The sequence below is a fragment of the Phaethon lepturus genome, unplaced genomic scaffold, assembly GCF_000687285.1.
Source record: "Phaethon lepturus isolate BGI_N335 unplaced genomic scaffold, ASM68728v1 scaffold27581, whole genome shotgun sequence".
In the NCBI taxonomy this organism is placed as follows: Eukaryota; Metazoa; Chordata; class Aves; order Phaethontiformes; family Phaethontidae; genus Phaethon; species Phaethon lepturus.
The window spans coordinates 1,584-13,983 of record NW_010520224.1 but is presented as its reverse complement, the minus strand read 5'-3'; the positions used below and the strand labels follow the sequence as shown (position 1 = coordinate 13,983).

General features: G+C 51.8%; 1 protein-coding gene across 1 annotated transcript in view; it reads left to right on the top strand.

The window, feature by feature from the left end:
- The window catches only part of FBXO42 (F-box protein 42), a 32,554-nt gene extending 21,013 nt beyond the window's left edge, over window positions 1–11,541 (top strand). Inside the window, exons 4-9 of the mRNA XM_010297328.1 lie at window positions 6,878–7,031; window positions 8,084–8,194; window positions 8,472–8,568; window positions 9,658–9,714; window positions 10,172–10,288; window positions 10,444–11,541. Of these exons, the coding sequence (XP_010295630.1) occupies window positions 6,878–7,031; window positions 8,084–8,194; window positions 8,472–8,568; window positions 9,658–9,714; window positions 10,172–10,288; window positions 10,444–11,541 (1,634 nt within the window). The remainder of the gene's footprint in view (window positions 1–6,877; window positions 7,032–8,083; window positions 8,195–8,471; window positions 8,569–9,657; window positions 9,715–10,171; window positions 10,289–10,443) is intronic.
- Window positions 11,542–12,400: the final 859 nt, after the last annotated feature.

The following is a 12,400-nucleotide window of genomic DNA, read 5'->3' as shown; positions in this document are numbered from 1 at the left end:
CAGAGTCCCCGCTCTTCCCAGTGCTGAGCTTTTTGCACTTACTCGAGCAGACTTTTCTGACTGTTCCCACAAGATGCTCTTTAAAGGATGCTTGAGGTTTTTTTAGCCCTGTGGTAGCTATAACCTCTCAGAATTACACAGCCGTTTCCTGAAACACCAGTAATTTTACATTGGGGTTCTCCGACGTCTGCAGTGCCTCTGCCACCTCCCCTGTGCTGTGGCAAACGAAACGGGAGCGTGACTTGAGCGAAAAGTGTGGAGCTCAGCAGAGCCGGGGCACGCTCCTTCGTTAACCCACACATACCTCGGTCCCTTCCCTACAATTAACCGATTATTACAGCGTTGTGTAGTCTGATACAGCAATTTCCATCTCTCTTTGCCTCCTGGAGGGAAGACAAGTCGCAGGAGTTGATCAACCCTTTCTCTCCAAGCGTTGAGCTCTTTTAATTGGCATCAGAGCTGTTTTGTGTGGGATGTCAGACTGTTACTCAAATCACTTGAAAGTCTGCAGGGTACGGTATCACTTAAGAGGGGGGGGAAACCCAAGTATTAAAAAAGAGAGAGGTGGATCACTGGCTGGCGTTTTGATTCCACCCACCTAGAGGGAAAAGCAGCTTTTGCAACGGCGGCACCCTTTACCGCAGAGCCAAATTTGCATTTCCCAAAACGAGGTGAGATGATTGCGAAGGGGAGTACGGGTGACCTCACCCTAAGGAGTAGCTGGCACCTTGGGGTGATGCTGCCGGGGAGAAACGCTCAGGATGGATCCTAATGAAACCTCTCCTGCAGCATCGAGGTGCATGAATTGCAGCGATCCTCGTTTGCAGCTATTAAGAGATAAGGGGGCAAAGCCCCGAGGCGTTCTGGCACTCTTATCTCATCGCTGTTTGCTCAACTTGCTGTGTAAGGACATTTTTGCCAAGCATTAGCATAGAGTGACTCAGTAATCCTGTTGCACAGGGTTCAGAGGGCACTGCCTCTCCTTTTTAACAGCTTTATCGGGCTCGGAGTCGCTGCATGTAAGAATTTCCTGGGTAAAAAAAAAAAAAAAAAAAAAAAAAGATTGTGACATTGCAAAAGCTTGGAGGTGACTTATTTTCCCCAGCGGGGATTTCTGCCTCCACCTTGTAAAGATTGCAAGAAACCAGACCTTTGGTTCAACGCCGTGGGTTTGACTGGGCTTGTACCGCGAGCCCGTGTCATTGTAGGGTGGAAATTCAATGCTGAGAGCGCAGTGGAAGCTTTTTCTCTGTAAAAACATCAGGGGGGCTGCTGTGGTTTGGTTACATATCCTCCCTAACTTGCAAAAAACAAACCTCTGCGATGGTGCACAGATATTTTTCCCCCCACTACCTGAGAGGTGTTTTGCAGGCAGCAGATGCATGTGCCTGCAAAGGGGTTGCCTCCTTTTTGGGGAGACAAATCAGGTCTTGTTCAATTTTTCTTTAAACTCTGGCAAAGCTGAATTCCTGTCTACTTCCGAGCAAGGAATTTAATTTTTTTAAGCCAAATTTGAGGGAACACTAAATCACATGTGGCTTTGGTAAGGGATAGTGATACTTTCCTGGCTCTTAAAAGCTTTAAGGTTTAGGCAGACCTGGTCAAAGCCTTTTCAGTCTTGAAAATGTTTGTAATCCCAGTGCCCCATTTTGAACGTCTCGGGGGTAAAACCAGGTGAATGTCAGATGCTGGATCCGAGCCATCTGATCAGCGAGTCCTAAATGTTGGGGTTTGACGTCTGGAAAGAGCTGGAGTGCAGCGTGCCATGGGATGTTCCCTGTTCTCACAGGAGCTCTCCTTTGGCGTCTCCCAAATCCGACGCTAATGCCGGGATTGCCGGGATGCTCATCCTCTGCCGGTCACGCCGTATTCCGGCCTCTAGACCACTGCTCCCCAGCTTGTTGTCTTCCCTGTGTGAAACCTCACAAACTGCTGGCAGGGGAAAAGCTTTCAGGCAAATCTGCAGACTGCTGCGGAAAAATCCTGGCTGGCCTGGGAAGCAGAGGGATTTATTATTTTTTCCTTCTCTGGTTTCCCTTCCCATCAAAGGGGAAAAATTTGGGGATTTCATGCTGTCGTGCAAGTTTGGGATGGACCTTTTGTGTGATGGAGTGTAGTTGAGGTAATCCCTCGATTGGGGTAGATCGTGGTGCTGGAGCAGATGAGGTTTCCAGGTTAGGACCTGTGATTTGGCGTCTTTAAGTCTCTGCCAGCCTAAAAGCTGGGCTCGTAAATCCAGACTGAGCACCGGGCCGGCTGCTGGCGGTCAGTCGGAGGCAGCGCAGCCGGTTTCACCCTCTGCAAAGCCGTCGGGGAGAGCACAAGCTCTCCGTTTCCCGTGCCGCTCCCCCAGAGATGTACACAGTTCAAAACAGCAACCGAACAGCCGGCTCCTCCCGCGGTGAAAGGTCTGAGACCGGGCTTTTGTAAGTCGGAGGCAGAGCGAGTAAGCCTAAGCCATTCTTTTGGCCTCATTTCTGCTGTGACATCTGGCAGCTGGGTCAATTTTTTTTCTCTTCTTGAAAAGAATTTGCTTTTTACCACTTCTTTTTGACGCTCTCTAAGCACCACGAGCTCCTTGGGCTGAAATCCCGCAAAACTTTTTGTTCTTCTGCAGACGGGTTATACTGAAATGCCCTGACTTCGCAGAGGTACAAACCATTTGGGAAACACCAGTGCTGGTCACCAGCAAACGTTGCTTTTCCTACTTGACTGTGCAGGTTCAGCATCTCCCTCTGGCTTTTTCTTTAATGTGCTCTGCTGATAATGTACCCACCAAATTAAGCGCATCCTTGTGACGGGACATAATTTGTTGAACAAATGTAATTTGTTCGCAGGGAGAGGCTGGCTTTGGCAGGCAGCTGCCGTGTTTCCAGCATGGCTTGGGCCACGGTGGGAAGGACCATCGCCTTGCTCTTTGGTTTGGTTTTTTTGTTGGTGCAGGTAGTGGCTGTTAGCCCCGAGCCCTTCCCCAGGAGGGTTTCCTATGCCTTTGGTGTGCAGATTGCGGGCGGCTTTTGAACCTGGGAGCTTGGCTTCCCTTGCACGTTGAAATCCACTGGCTGCTGGACGGAGCTCGCTTTAATTTCTCAGCTTTGAAATTGGAAACGCGGTTGTGGGCCTGTTTTTGTTTATCCTGGTGATTTTCGTGTAAATGGAATCGGCTGGGGATGACGGTGATCAGCTCAGTGGAGCTGTAGGGAGAATAGCATCATCTCTGGAGCTAAGGCGGCTTGAGAAATCCATCAGACCCGGCAATAACAGCCCCCGCTTGTTATTAGTAGCTCTCATCTATCTCCAGAAATCTGCTGTAATTCCCTCAAATTTATCCCCTTGACACCACCCTAGAACTCTTTCCATATCTTAACCTTCCCCTCCAAGACAGCGCAAACCCTTAGCTCCGCTCCAGCCCCTCTGTTTTACAATATTTCCCCAAACGACATCGATCTGAACCCATCCTTTCATCTGGGTGATCCCATCAAATCGGGCACCGCGTGGTTCTCCCCCCACCCTTTGTTTTTATTTCAAGCTCCACATGGTATTCGTTTTTGGAGTCGCTCGGGGCTGCGCCTGCCGTAGGTAAAAGGCTGGTCTGGAAATTCGTGTTACACATGCCCTTACAGCCAGGCTTTTCTTTTGTGGTTGCTGAGCTCTGTGTGTGCTGCTCCGGTTGCATTAGAGGGCTGAATAAATGGGCTTTAAAAAATGCTTATAAGGACAGATCCTAAACAGATAGCATCCAGAGCTCGTGTCAGGAGCCATCAGAGGCTGGTATTTCTCTTCCAAACATCCGTGGAAGCCGGAGATCTTTGTTTGTTTGTTTTTTGAAAAGTATGTATCTGCTTTGCAAGCCAGGAAAATCCATCAACTGGAAAAAAATAGCTCGGACCGGCTTTTAGCTACTCAACCTGACTGAATAAACAGCGTCAGCTGTAAAGAGATGTTGCCTTCTATGTTTAGGAGTAGTTAATTGTGCTACACTCTCCGCATGCTTGAATTTTTATCCCCAAGGAAAGATAATCTGATATCGGGCTGGATGGCGTTATCAGGGTGTGGAGCTTGGAAACCCAGCCAGGAAGAGTCCTCTCTGCGCTCTGACCAAGGGAGCAGTTGAAACCAGTGCAATTAGCTAACGATGTTCTTCTGCAGGCGCTTCAGTCTGTGCCGAGGAACAGAAGCCGTTTCATTTGCAAGCGTAATCCCGGAGAGGAAGAAGCCCTCCCGCGTCAAGTACGTTCCTGCGAGTCTTTGAAAGGCCGCCCGGCACATCCTCTAAAGAGCTCGGACTTTGAGCAGGTTGTTACGGGGCCCCACATAATTGAGCCGTGTCCCTTTGATGTCCCCGCTGCCGTCCGCGCGCTCCTCCGCATACTTGAGACCTGAAGTCACAAAGGCTGCCGGTCGCCTTCCCCCTTCTCCTGGGCAGGGCAGGCGTTGCTCCGTCTTCCCTCCAGATCCTCCTGCCCTTCCCGGGACGGTGGCAGCAGCACGCAGCAGCTCTCCCCCGCTTTAGAGAGAAGCGGTATTAATTCTCCAGGTTTCAGTCGCTCTTTGTCCATGTGTTTCTACTCAAACACAAGATCGCCGGAGCCCTCTCCGGTACGACAAGCTTGATGGTGCGTCTCTTTTGCGGAGAGCTTCTGTAGATATCCCGTCTGGTTGGAGAGGCTTTGCGAGGCCAACTCTTCCTTTGACTTGTAAAATTCAAATTTTTCCTGCATTGCAGAATGAAACTCCACTCATTTACACCCGTACAACATCCAATAACAGGCAAAGCTTCCTGAAAAAACGGGGCTAGCCTCTGCCCTGGGCTGTTTACATGTTGTTGACTCATTTGGGAACCATCTCGGTGTCTGAGGCTGGGGTTGACCTTCAGGTTACAGCAGTAGGAGGGTGGCTTTTCTCACCGCACCATCCCAGACCTTTCTGAGCGAAGTACTGACCTGTTTCTCCATCCTGGGATGACTAGCTAACCCTTTTTGTCTAAAAATAACCCAATTTAAACCCAGCACCATGCTGCCCTGTGGTCTCCTCAGTGGAGAAGCCAGCCAGCTGATTCTCGCAAGTCAGGTAGAAATGTTTCTAGCAGTCTAGTTTGCGACGCCGAGCTTGGGAGAGCAACTTTATGCTCTGCTGGGGAAATATTTAGGCTGGAAACCTGCTGGTGCGGATTACTGAATTGCACACAGCCACAGAATGAGCCAGGAAAACTGGAATTTGGGAACAAAGAGTAACCAAATGTGACCCTCTTCTGGTACTCTCGTCTTTAAGGAGACCTTGGGTATAGCTCTGCCCACGCTATATATGTGCCCCAGCACAAGAATTGTTTCCTGCACAGTTTTATTCTCCTTTTCTCCTATAGCTGTATACCTGAGAGCAGCAGCAAAATGTGCTTTGTCCCTGCAAAAAGGCTCAGGGACCCTGCGGCCACCTCCTCTGCGTCTGGCCGGGGGTTGCTTTCTGGCTGGGCTCTTACCACCCACCACCTGGAACCCATCGCAATTGAATTGCTTTTCTCGGTTGCAGCATCTTAAAATAGCTGCTCTGGTTTCTTTTAAAAATAGTCTCTGTTCTGCGTGTCATTACCTGCTAAAAATGTTTCTCAAAGTCCTATTAGGACATTGGAGGAGAGAGGTCGGTTTGGTCTCGCAGCCTTTTTGGAGAGGGTGACAGTGCTGCTGCGGCCACGTGCGCAGCCTTGCCCTCGAGCTGCCCCCGGTTCCCGCAGCCGGGCACGCACATCCGTTTTTTTGGGGTGATGTATTTAGGATTATTTTGAAAGCATGACTGCAGAGGTGGAGGAATCTGCTCGGTGCCGGTGACGGCCGTGAGAAGGAGGATGCTCAGATGCGTCAGCTGTGGCTGGAGAGGCTTTAGCTTTTCCTGGGAAGCAATTCGGCGCCGAACACGTCAGCGAGGTAGTGACACAGCACCTCTGGCTGCTGGAGCAGGCAGGGTTTGTATTTTTGCAGCGGACCGTGGCTGATTTTGTGACATAAATTCAAAGGGATCCCATCCTTTGATAGCTGCCCTCCCAAAGGGGCTCTTTGCATTGAAGTTACTCTTCTTCTGAGCCCGCTAAGGAGCAATGCGGTGGCCAGGGCACGGACTGCAGGCAGCGGGGTCGTAACGGAGCAGCAGTAGGTTGAGAGGTGAGCTCGACGCTTTGCTGCGCTGCAGGAAAACCTTCGAGCTGTACAGCAATTTCTTGAGCACGGCAAATCACAACAGCACCGAGCCCAAGAGGTCGCATCGTCTTGCTTGTGCAGGTCCTGCTCGGGAGGTCCCTGGCCCCTGCGGAGCCTCTTGAACCTCAAACAAGCCAAGCAAAAAGTCTCTTAATAATCTTTCGAGGAGCACTTTGTTCTGCAGACTCAGACCGTTGATTCACGCAGCAAAGCATTCAGGGTTTTAATCGTGCCGCTTTGCAAAAAATGGGGTCCGGCGTGTGAGTACCCAAGCAATCTGCCACGAGCAACGCTGGATGCGCTAGAATTGGTATTCCTTCTCCCTCCTTCCTTGGGGAGAAGTTACTAGGTATTTGGAAGTAATTATTGCTTTTATTCAGCGCTAAAGCAATAATTTCAAGGGTTACATTAGAAAGCTAGCAATTTCCTGCCAGTGAGTGACAGATGTTTTGCCATACATGAGATGTGCTTTCAGGCTCCTACTAATTACAATGACACAAATTGGCAGTAGTTTTTCTTCCCAGGCTCCCAACTCTAATTTTGCCTTCTTTTCTGCCCTTTTTGTTTGTTTTTTTTTTTTTTTAAAGGTGGAATCTCCGTGTTGTCGCACTTCAGTAAAACTGATGCAGAGTTTGGTGGCTGTGTTCAAGTGTGGTTTTCTAACCTTCCCCTTCTCTATCCCTGCCCAGGTTCGTACCCGTCGCCCAAGGCTGGGGCCACACTGGTGGTCTACAAGGACCTGCTTGTGCTTTTCGGTGGGTGGACACGGCCAAGCCCTTACCCTCTGCACCAGCCAGAGAGGTTCTTTGATGAGATCCATACATACTCACCCTCCAAAAATTGGTAAGAGCACATCTGGATTCGAAGCCCAAGCTTTGATCCTGTAAAAATGTGTCTGTAATGCAGCTGGAGGAATGCTGGAGGGTGTCTCTCCGAGCCCGCCTGGGACAGGTTCATAGGGAAGCTTGGTTTCCTCAGTGCATCTAATCCCAGTGTGTGGTGCTCTGACTGAAATAAAAAAAAAAAAAAACACACCAACAAAAAATACCAGAGCACGCTGGAGATGTGGGCACGCTGCTGTCTGGCACCTCTTGGGTGGTGGTTGCTTCCATACAGCTCTCAAATCGTACCTAAGATACGCCAGACTCCCCGACCGTTCCCATCCAGCCAGAGAAATCTGGATGCGAACGTTTTACATGCGTAATCGATTTGGCTGCAAGACGGTGAAGCCTTTCTGAGGAAAGGGGCAGATAAAGCCTTAACTCCTGGAGGTGCTGCTTTTAGCGATGGTCCAAAACTCAAAGCTCCTGTATCCCTCCAAGGGAGAGGTGATAAAGCTGGTATCTGCACCATTTTAGTAGGCTTTCTGCCTTGACAGCTCCTGGACTCCTAATAAAGCATCCAGCAGTGACCGCAGAGATGGCAGGAATTTTCCTTTCCCCTTTAAAACACGGTTCAGCTGGTTTTAGACCAGGCTTTCTCACTGATGCTTGTGTGTGAGAAAGGAATGAGTGCTGTATCAAAGCGGCAATGGTTCCTGCTTCTCTTTCATTGAGAAGTTTTCATCATCAAAAGTGTCAATTATCCAATGCACTGCTGGGCAGTGTCGTTAGAAAGCTGTAATTAAAGCGCGTTGGAAATAATTCAGGGTGAACTTAATTGAAAGGGGCGATATTTCCAACTTGGCCTTGTGACTTTGTCATGCTTTAAAAATGTTTAGCACATTAGTATTTCTAATTAGTTTTGCTATTATTTGGATCTTTGGAGGTTTTCCCTGAGGTTTTCCTCTGTAACGTCTTCTTGAGGACTTTGCCGGCCCCTGGGATTTTTCTTTTTGCCGTTCACCCGGCGCTTTCCTTTCCGACCCGCTGGTGAACATCTTTCTCCTTCTCCAGGTGGAACTGCATCGTGACCACCCACGGCCCCCCTCCCATGGCAGGACACTCCTCCTGTGTCATCGAAGACAAAATGATCGTCTTTGGGGGTTCGCTAGGATCTCGGCAAATGTAAGTCTGGGGCGAGGGTGTCTGAGAAACGCTCCTGCGAGCAAGGAGTGTGTTGTGGTGGTCCCTGGGTAGCTCATAATGTTTCAGAAGGAAACCTCTGCAGGGTTTTGGGGTCTGCGGGCTGCCTTAGTACACCTTGCATATCTCACAGCAAATCCCCTCAAGGCTCCAGCCTGCAGAAAACCCAATTCTGCCATAAAACTCTGCCCTGAGCCCATGTTTCAGACACCCAGAGGGCCTGGTTGTACTGTCAATGCTTGTTGTCTCATCCTTTCAGGAGCAACGATGTCTGGGTGCTGGATCTCGAGCAGTGGGCTTGGTCCAAGCCCAACATCTCTGGGCCCAGCCCTCACCCGCGAGGTGGCCAGTCTCAGGTGAGCTTTCCTTCACTAGCTCAGCACCAACACACGCTGCCAAAGGTAAACCAGATGCGGCTTAATTTCCAGCTTCCAGGCAGCTCTCTGCAGGTCACCTGAAAGCTAGCACCCGATTTCCAAGTTATCTTTGCAGCCTTTGCCCGACGGGCCCTTGTTTTCTCGAGCCATCTGTTCTGTGAGGGTGCACTTTTAATCTCCCTAACGCTTAGGCAGGTACCGTGCCCTGTCTTACACATGACTCAGAACTCTAATGAGCATTTCTAGAAAACAAATTGCTGTTTTCACCCAGCGATCATCCCTCGTGGCGTTTAAGATCAATGAAGTGTTATCACAAGTTGGTTTGGCTTGGGGCCCTTTCGATTGCTCCGCTCTCCTGATTCTCAGTTCCAGCAACTCTGGATTGTACCCGCTCAAAGCACAGGTCTGGCAGCGCCTGTTTTATTGTCTGCCCGGGGCTGGGAGCTTGTGGGAGTCACCCGGCTCGATGCAGGTGTGCCTGTCGCAGCCGGCATCCCTGCCTTCCCTTTGTGGTCCCCAGGAGGATGGTCCACGGTTCCCGGCGTGCACTTCATCTCAGCCTAGCCGGGCACCCAGAAGAGGTTGGGTGGGTCATGCTTGAAAGTGCCTTTTTCTCTCCCTCCACTGGAAAAGGAGACTGAGGGACTAGCTCACCCACCACCGGCATCTAACAGATATTGCTGCAATCGCGTGCCCTCCCAGACAATCCTTCCACCTTCTCACTTATTTGAAGAGGGGTGTCGAGTCCTGTGCTGTTTGGCTCAGCTTCAGGAAGGGCAATTGCTCTCCTCTGTAAGAGGAACTGGTTTGCAAGCTGTTTGGGACAAGGCAGTGGGGTGAACCCTGCATCCCGCTTTGCCTCGGGCCCAGTAAAACCGGCTCTCCGTCCCAGCTCCGCTCCTCATCCCGGGGCGGACAAAATTCAGCAGTGTCTGCGCGGCTGAGAAGCCGTAACCTGGCTCTGCCTGCACTGGGACCTGGCTCTGCCTGCACTGGGAGGCCTTGCTGAAAGCGCCGGGGACGGAAGCGTCCTTCCCGGTCTGAAACGCTGTTCTTTGTCTCCTCCAGATCGTAATAGACAACGAAACCATTTTAATCCTTGGTGGCTGTGGTGGTCCCAATGCAGTAAGTACCCTGGGGGGAGCGTGGGCATGAAGTACACATGTCTTGGTGTAACTGAGCCCGGGGTGCTGGACTGGGGAGAGGAGGGACTGTGCGCCTTACCTGGGTGGCATTTTATCCTGCAAATCTGGGCACCCATGCAGTAGATTTTCCAGAGAAGCTGCCTAACTATTGCTAGAGCTGCTTTAATTAGAAAGAAAGCACCCCAGGCGCTATCTGAGCAGCTCGCCAAGGTTAATTGAACCTCGGAAGAATTAGCCCTGATGTTATACCGGGGTAGAAGATGGAGATGAAGGGATTTGTCCATGGCCATAGTAGGGTGTAGTCACTCCTGAGCGGCCAGATCTTGATCTGGGTCACCATTGCTCTGTCTGCAGCAGCAAAGCACCACTCCTACCTCTGATGGGATGATCTCGGCAGCAAACCGGGCTCCTAAATCTTGTCACGCGTTTCTTCACAGCTCTTTAAGGACGCCTGGTTACTGCACATGCACGCGAACCCCTGGACGTGGCAGCCGCTTAAGGTGGAGAACGAAGACCACGGAGCCCCGGAGCTGTGGTGCCATCCTGCCTGCAGGGTACGGAGGTGGTGGGGTCTCTTCTCTCTCGTATGCATCCGTTGATCTTTATTGCCTGCCCAGAGTGCTCCATGCCCCCCTGTTTTTATCCGGATACGGCGCAAAGGGTCATCCTGCTTGTTTGTAACCCGTTATCTCCCCTTCTTCTCTTCCAGGTGGGACAGTGCGTTGTGGTCTTCAGCCAAGCTCCCAGCGGGAGAGCCCCTCTGAGTCCCAGCTTGAACTCTCGCCCTTCTCCCATCAGCGCCACGCCGCCCGCCCTGGTCCCCGAAACACGGGAATACCGTTCTCAATCTCCCGTCAGGAACACGGACGAGGCTCCCTGCGTCAACGGCCGCTGGGGCACTTTGCGACCCAGAGCGCAGCGGCAAACCCCTTCGGGATCCCGGGAAGGCAGCCTCTCCCCGGCTAGAGGAGACAGTTCCCCTGTGCTCAATGGTGGGAGTTTATCGCCCGGAGCCACGGCGGCCGGCGGTGCCTCCTTGGACAGCCCCGTGCAGGTCGTATCGCCCAGCACGCCTTCCGCAGCTGAAGGCTACGACCTAAAAGTGGGGCTCGCCCTGGCGCCGCGACGGGGATCGCTGCCAGAGCAGAAAGACCTGCGTTTGGGATCCGTCGACCTGAGCTGGGAACAGAAACCAGCTTCCATCATCTGCCAGATGGACGGTGTGGAGGGCAGGACAGTCGGCGCGAGCATGAGGAACCCCCCCGAGCAGACCAACGGCATCCACACGCCGCCCCACGTCGCCAGCTCCCTCCCGGGAGCTGTCTCCCCCGGCGCACTCCGAAGGAGCTTGGAGGCCGTCAAAGCCCTCTCTTCCAAAGGCTCCTCGGCTTCCGCGGCGTTGAGCCCTCCCCTGGCCTCTTCCCCGGGGTCCCCGGGCGCCGAGACGGGCTCGGGGGCACGTCCGGGCTCTACCCAAGGCGACAGCCATTCCTTACCTCCCATCGCCCGCCGCCTGGGCCACCACCCTCCCCAGTCCCTCAACGTGGGGAAGCCTTTATACCAGAGCATGAACTGCAAACCCATGCAGATGTACGTGCTGGACATTAAAGACACCAAGGAAAAAGGACGAGTCAAGTGGAAAGTGTTCAACAGCAGTTCGGTGGTGGGGCCACCCGAAACCAGTTTACACACAGTGGTGCAAGGCAGAGGGGAGTTAATCATATTCGGTGGCCTCATGGACAAGAAACAAAACGTGAAATACTATCCCAAAACAAATGCCTTGTACTTTGTGCGAGCAAAAAGATAATGCGGCCTGAGCCCTTTGCCACCTTCTCCCCTCCCTCCCCGCAGCTCTCCCCTCTCCTTTCTAAGCCCTTACTCTGTCATGCAGGCGTTCAAACTGTGAATTAGGGAGCGAGAAACCAATAAAGTCCAAGCAAAACCCTGCAGCGCTGCCCCGCTGGTTCCCAGTAAGATCCCAGTTAAGCGGATCGTGTTTACAGGCGGCGAAGGACCTGCGTTGCTGCGATCCAAGCCGAGGATTTGGGGTGAGCAGGTAGGGAAATCTGCTATCCAGTATCCTCTTGAGGTTGGTTTTTATTTTCCGGGGGTTTGAGAGGCTTTGTATCTCTCCGAAACTCCTCGTGGGATGTGAGTAAAAGCGGTTTTATACAAACAAACCAACTACCGGCAGGCAGGAGGCTGTTAGCCCTGCGTGCACTGAATATTTCCATGCTTGACTCCGTAAGGAAAACAGCAGCAATACCCCGCCAGGAATCTTCCAGTGCTGCAAACCTTTGCTCGACACAAATACGATGCCTTTTTTTTGTCTCTCACCCCTTTGGCCTGCCAGTCTCATTCCCTGTCCTCCGTCCAGGACCGTAAGAAGGAAGAAAGGACAGGGTTTTTTGCATCAAAATGCCAAAAATATTAAGAATTAGCCGGGCGTTAGTATCCTCCCCTCCCTGCCCTGTCCTGGATCAGGCTTTGGGATCAGCCCTGATCCCTCCTGATAAGCAAAAAACCACACCATTTATTCTAAAAATCCTGTTGTTCCCCCAATGCCGAGAAATTTGGCTGCCCATTCCCTTCTAGAGTTGAAGGTTTTGTTTAACTCAACGGCCCAACCCCATTCAAGGCTGAACTAGCACCTTGTAGCCTGGGAC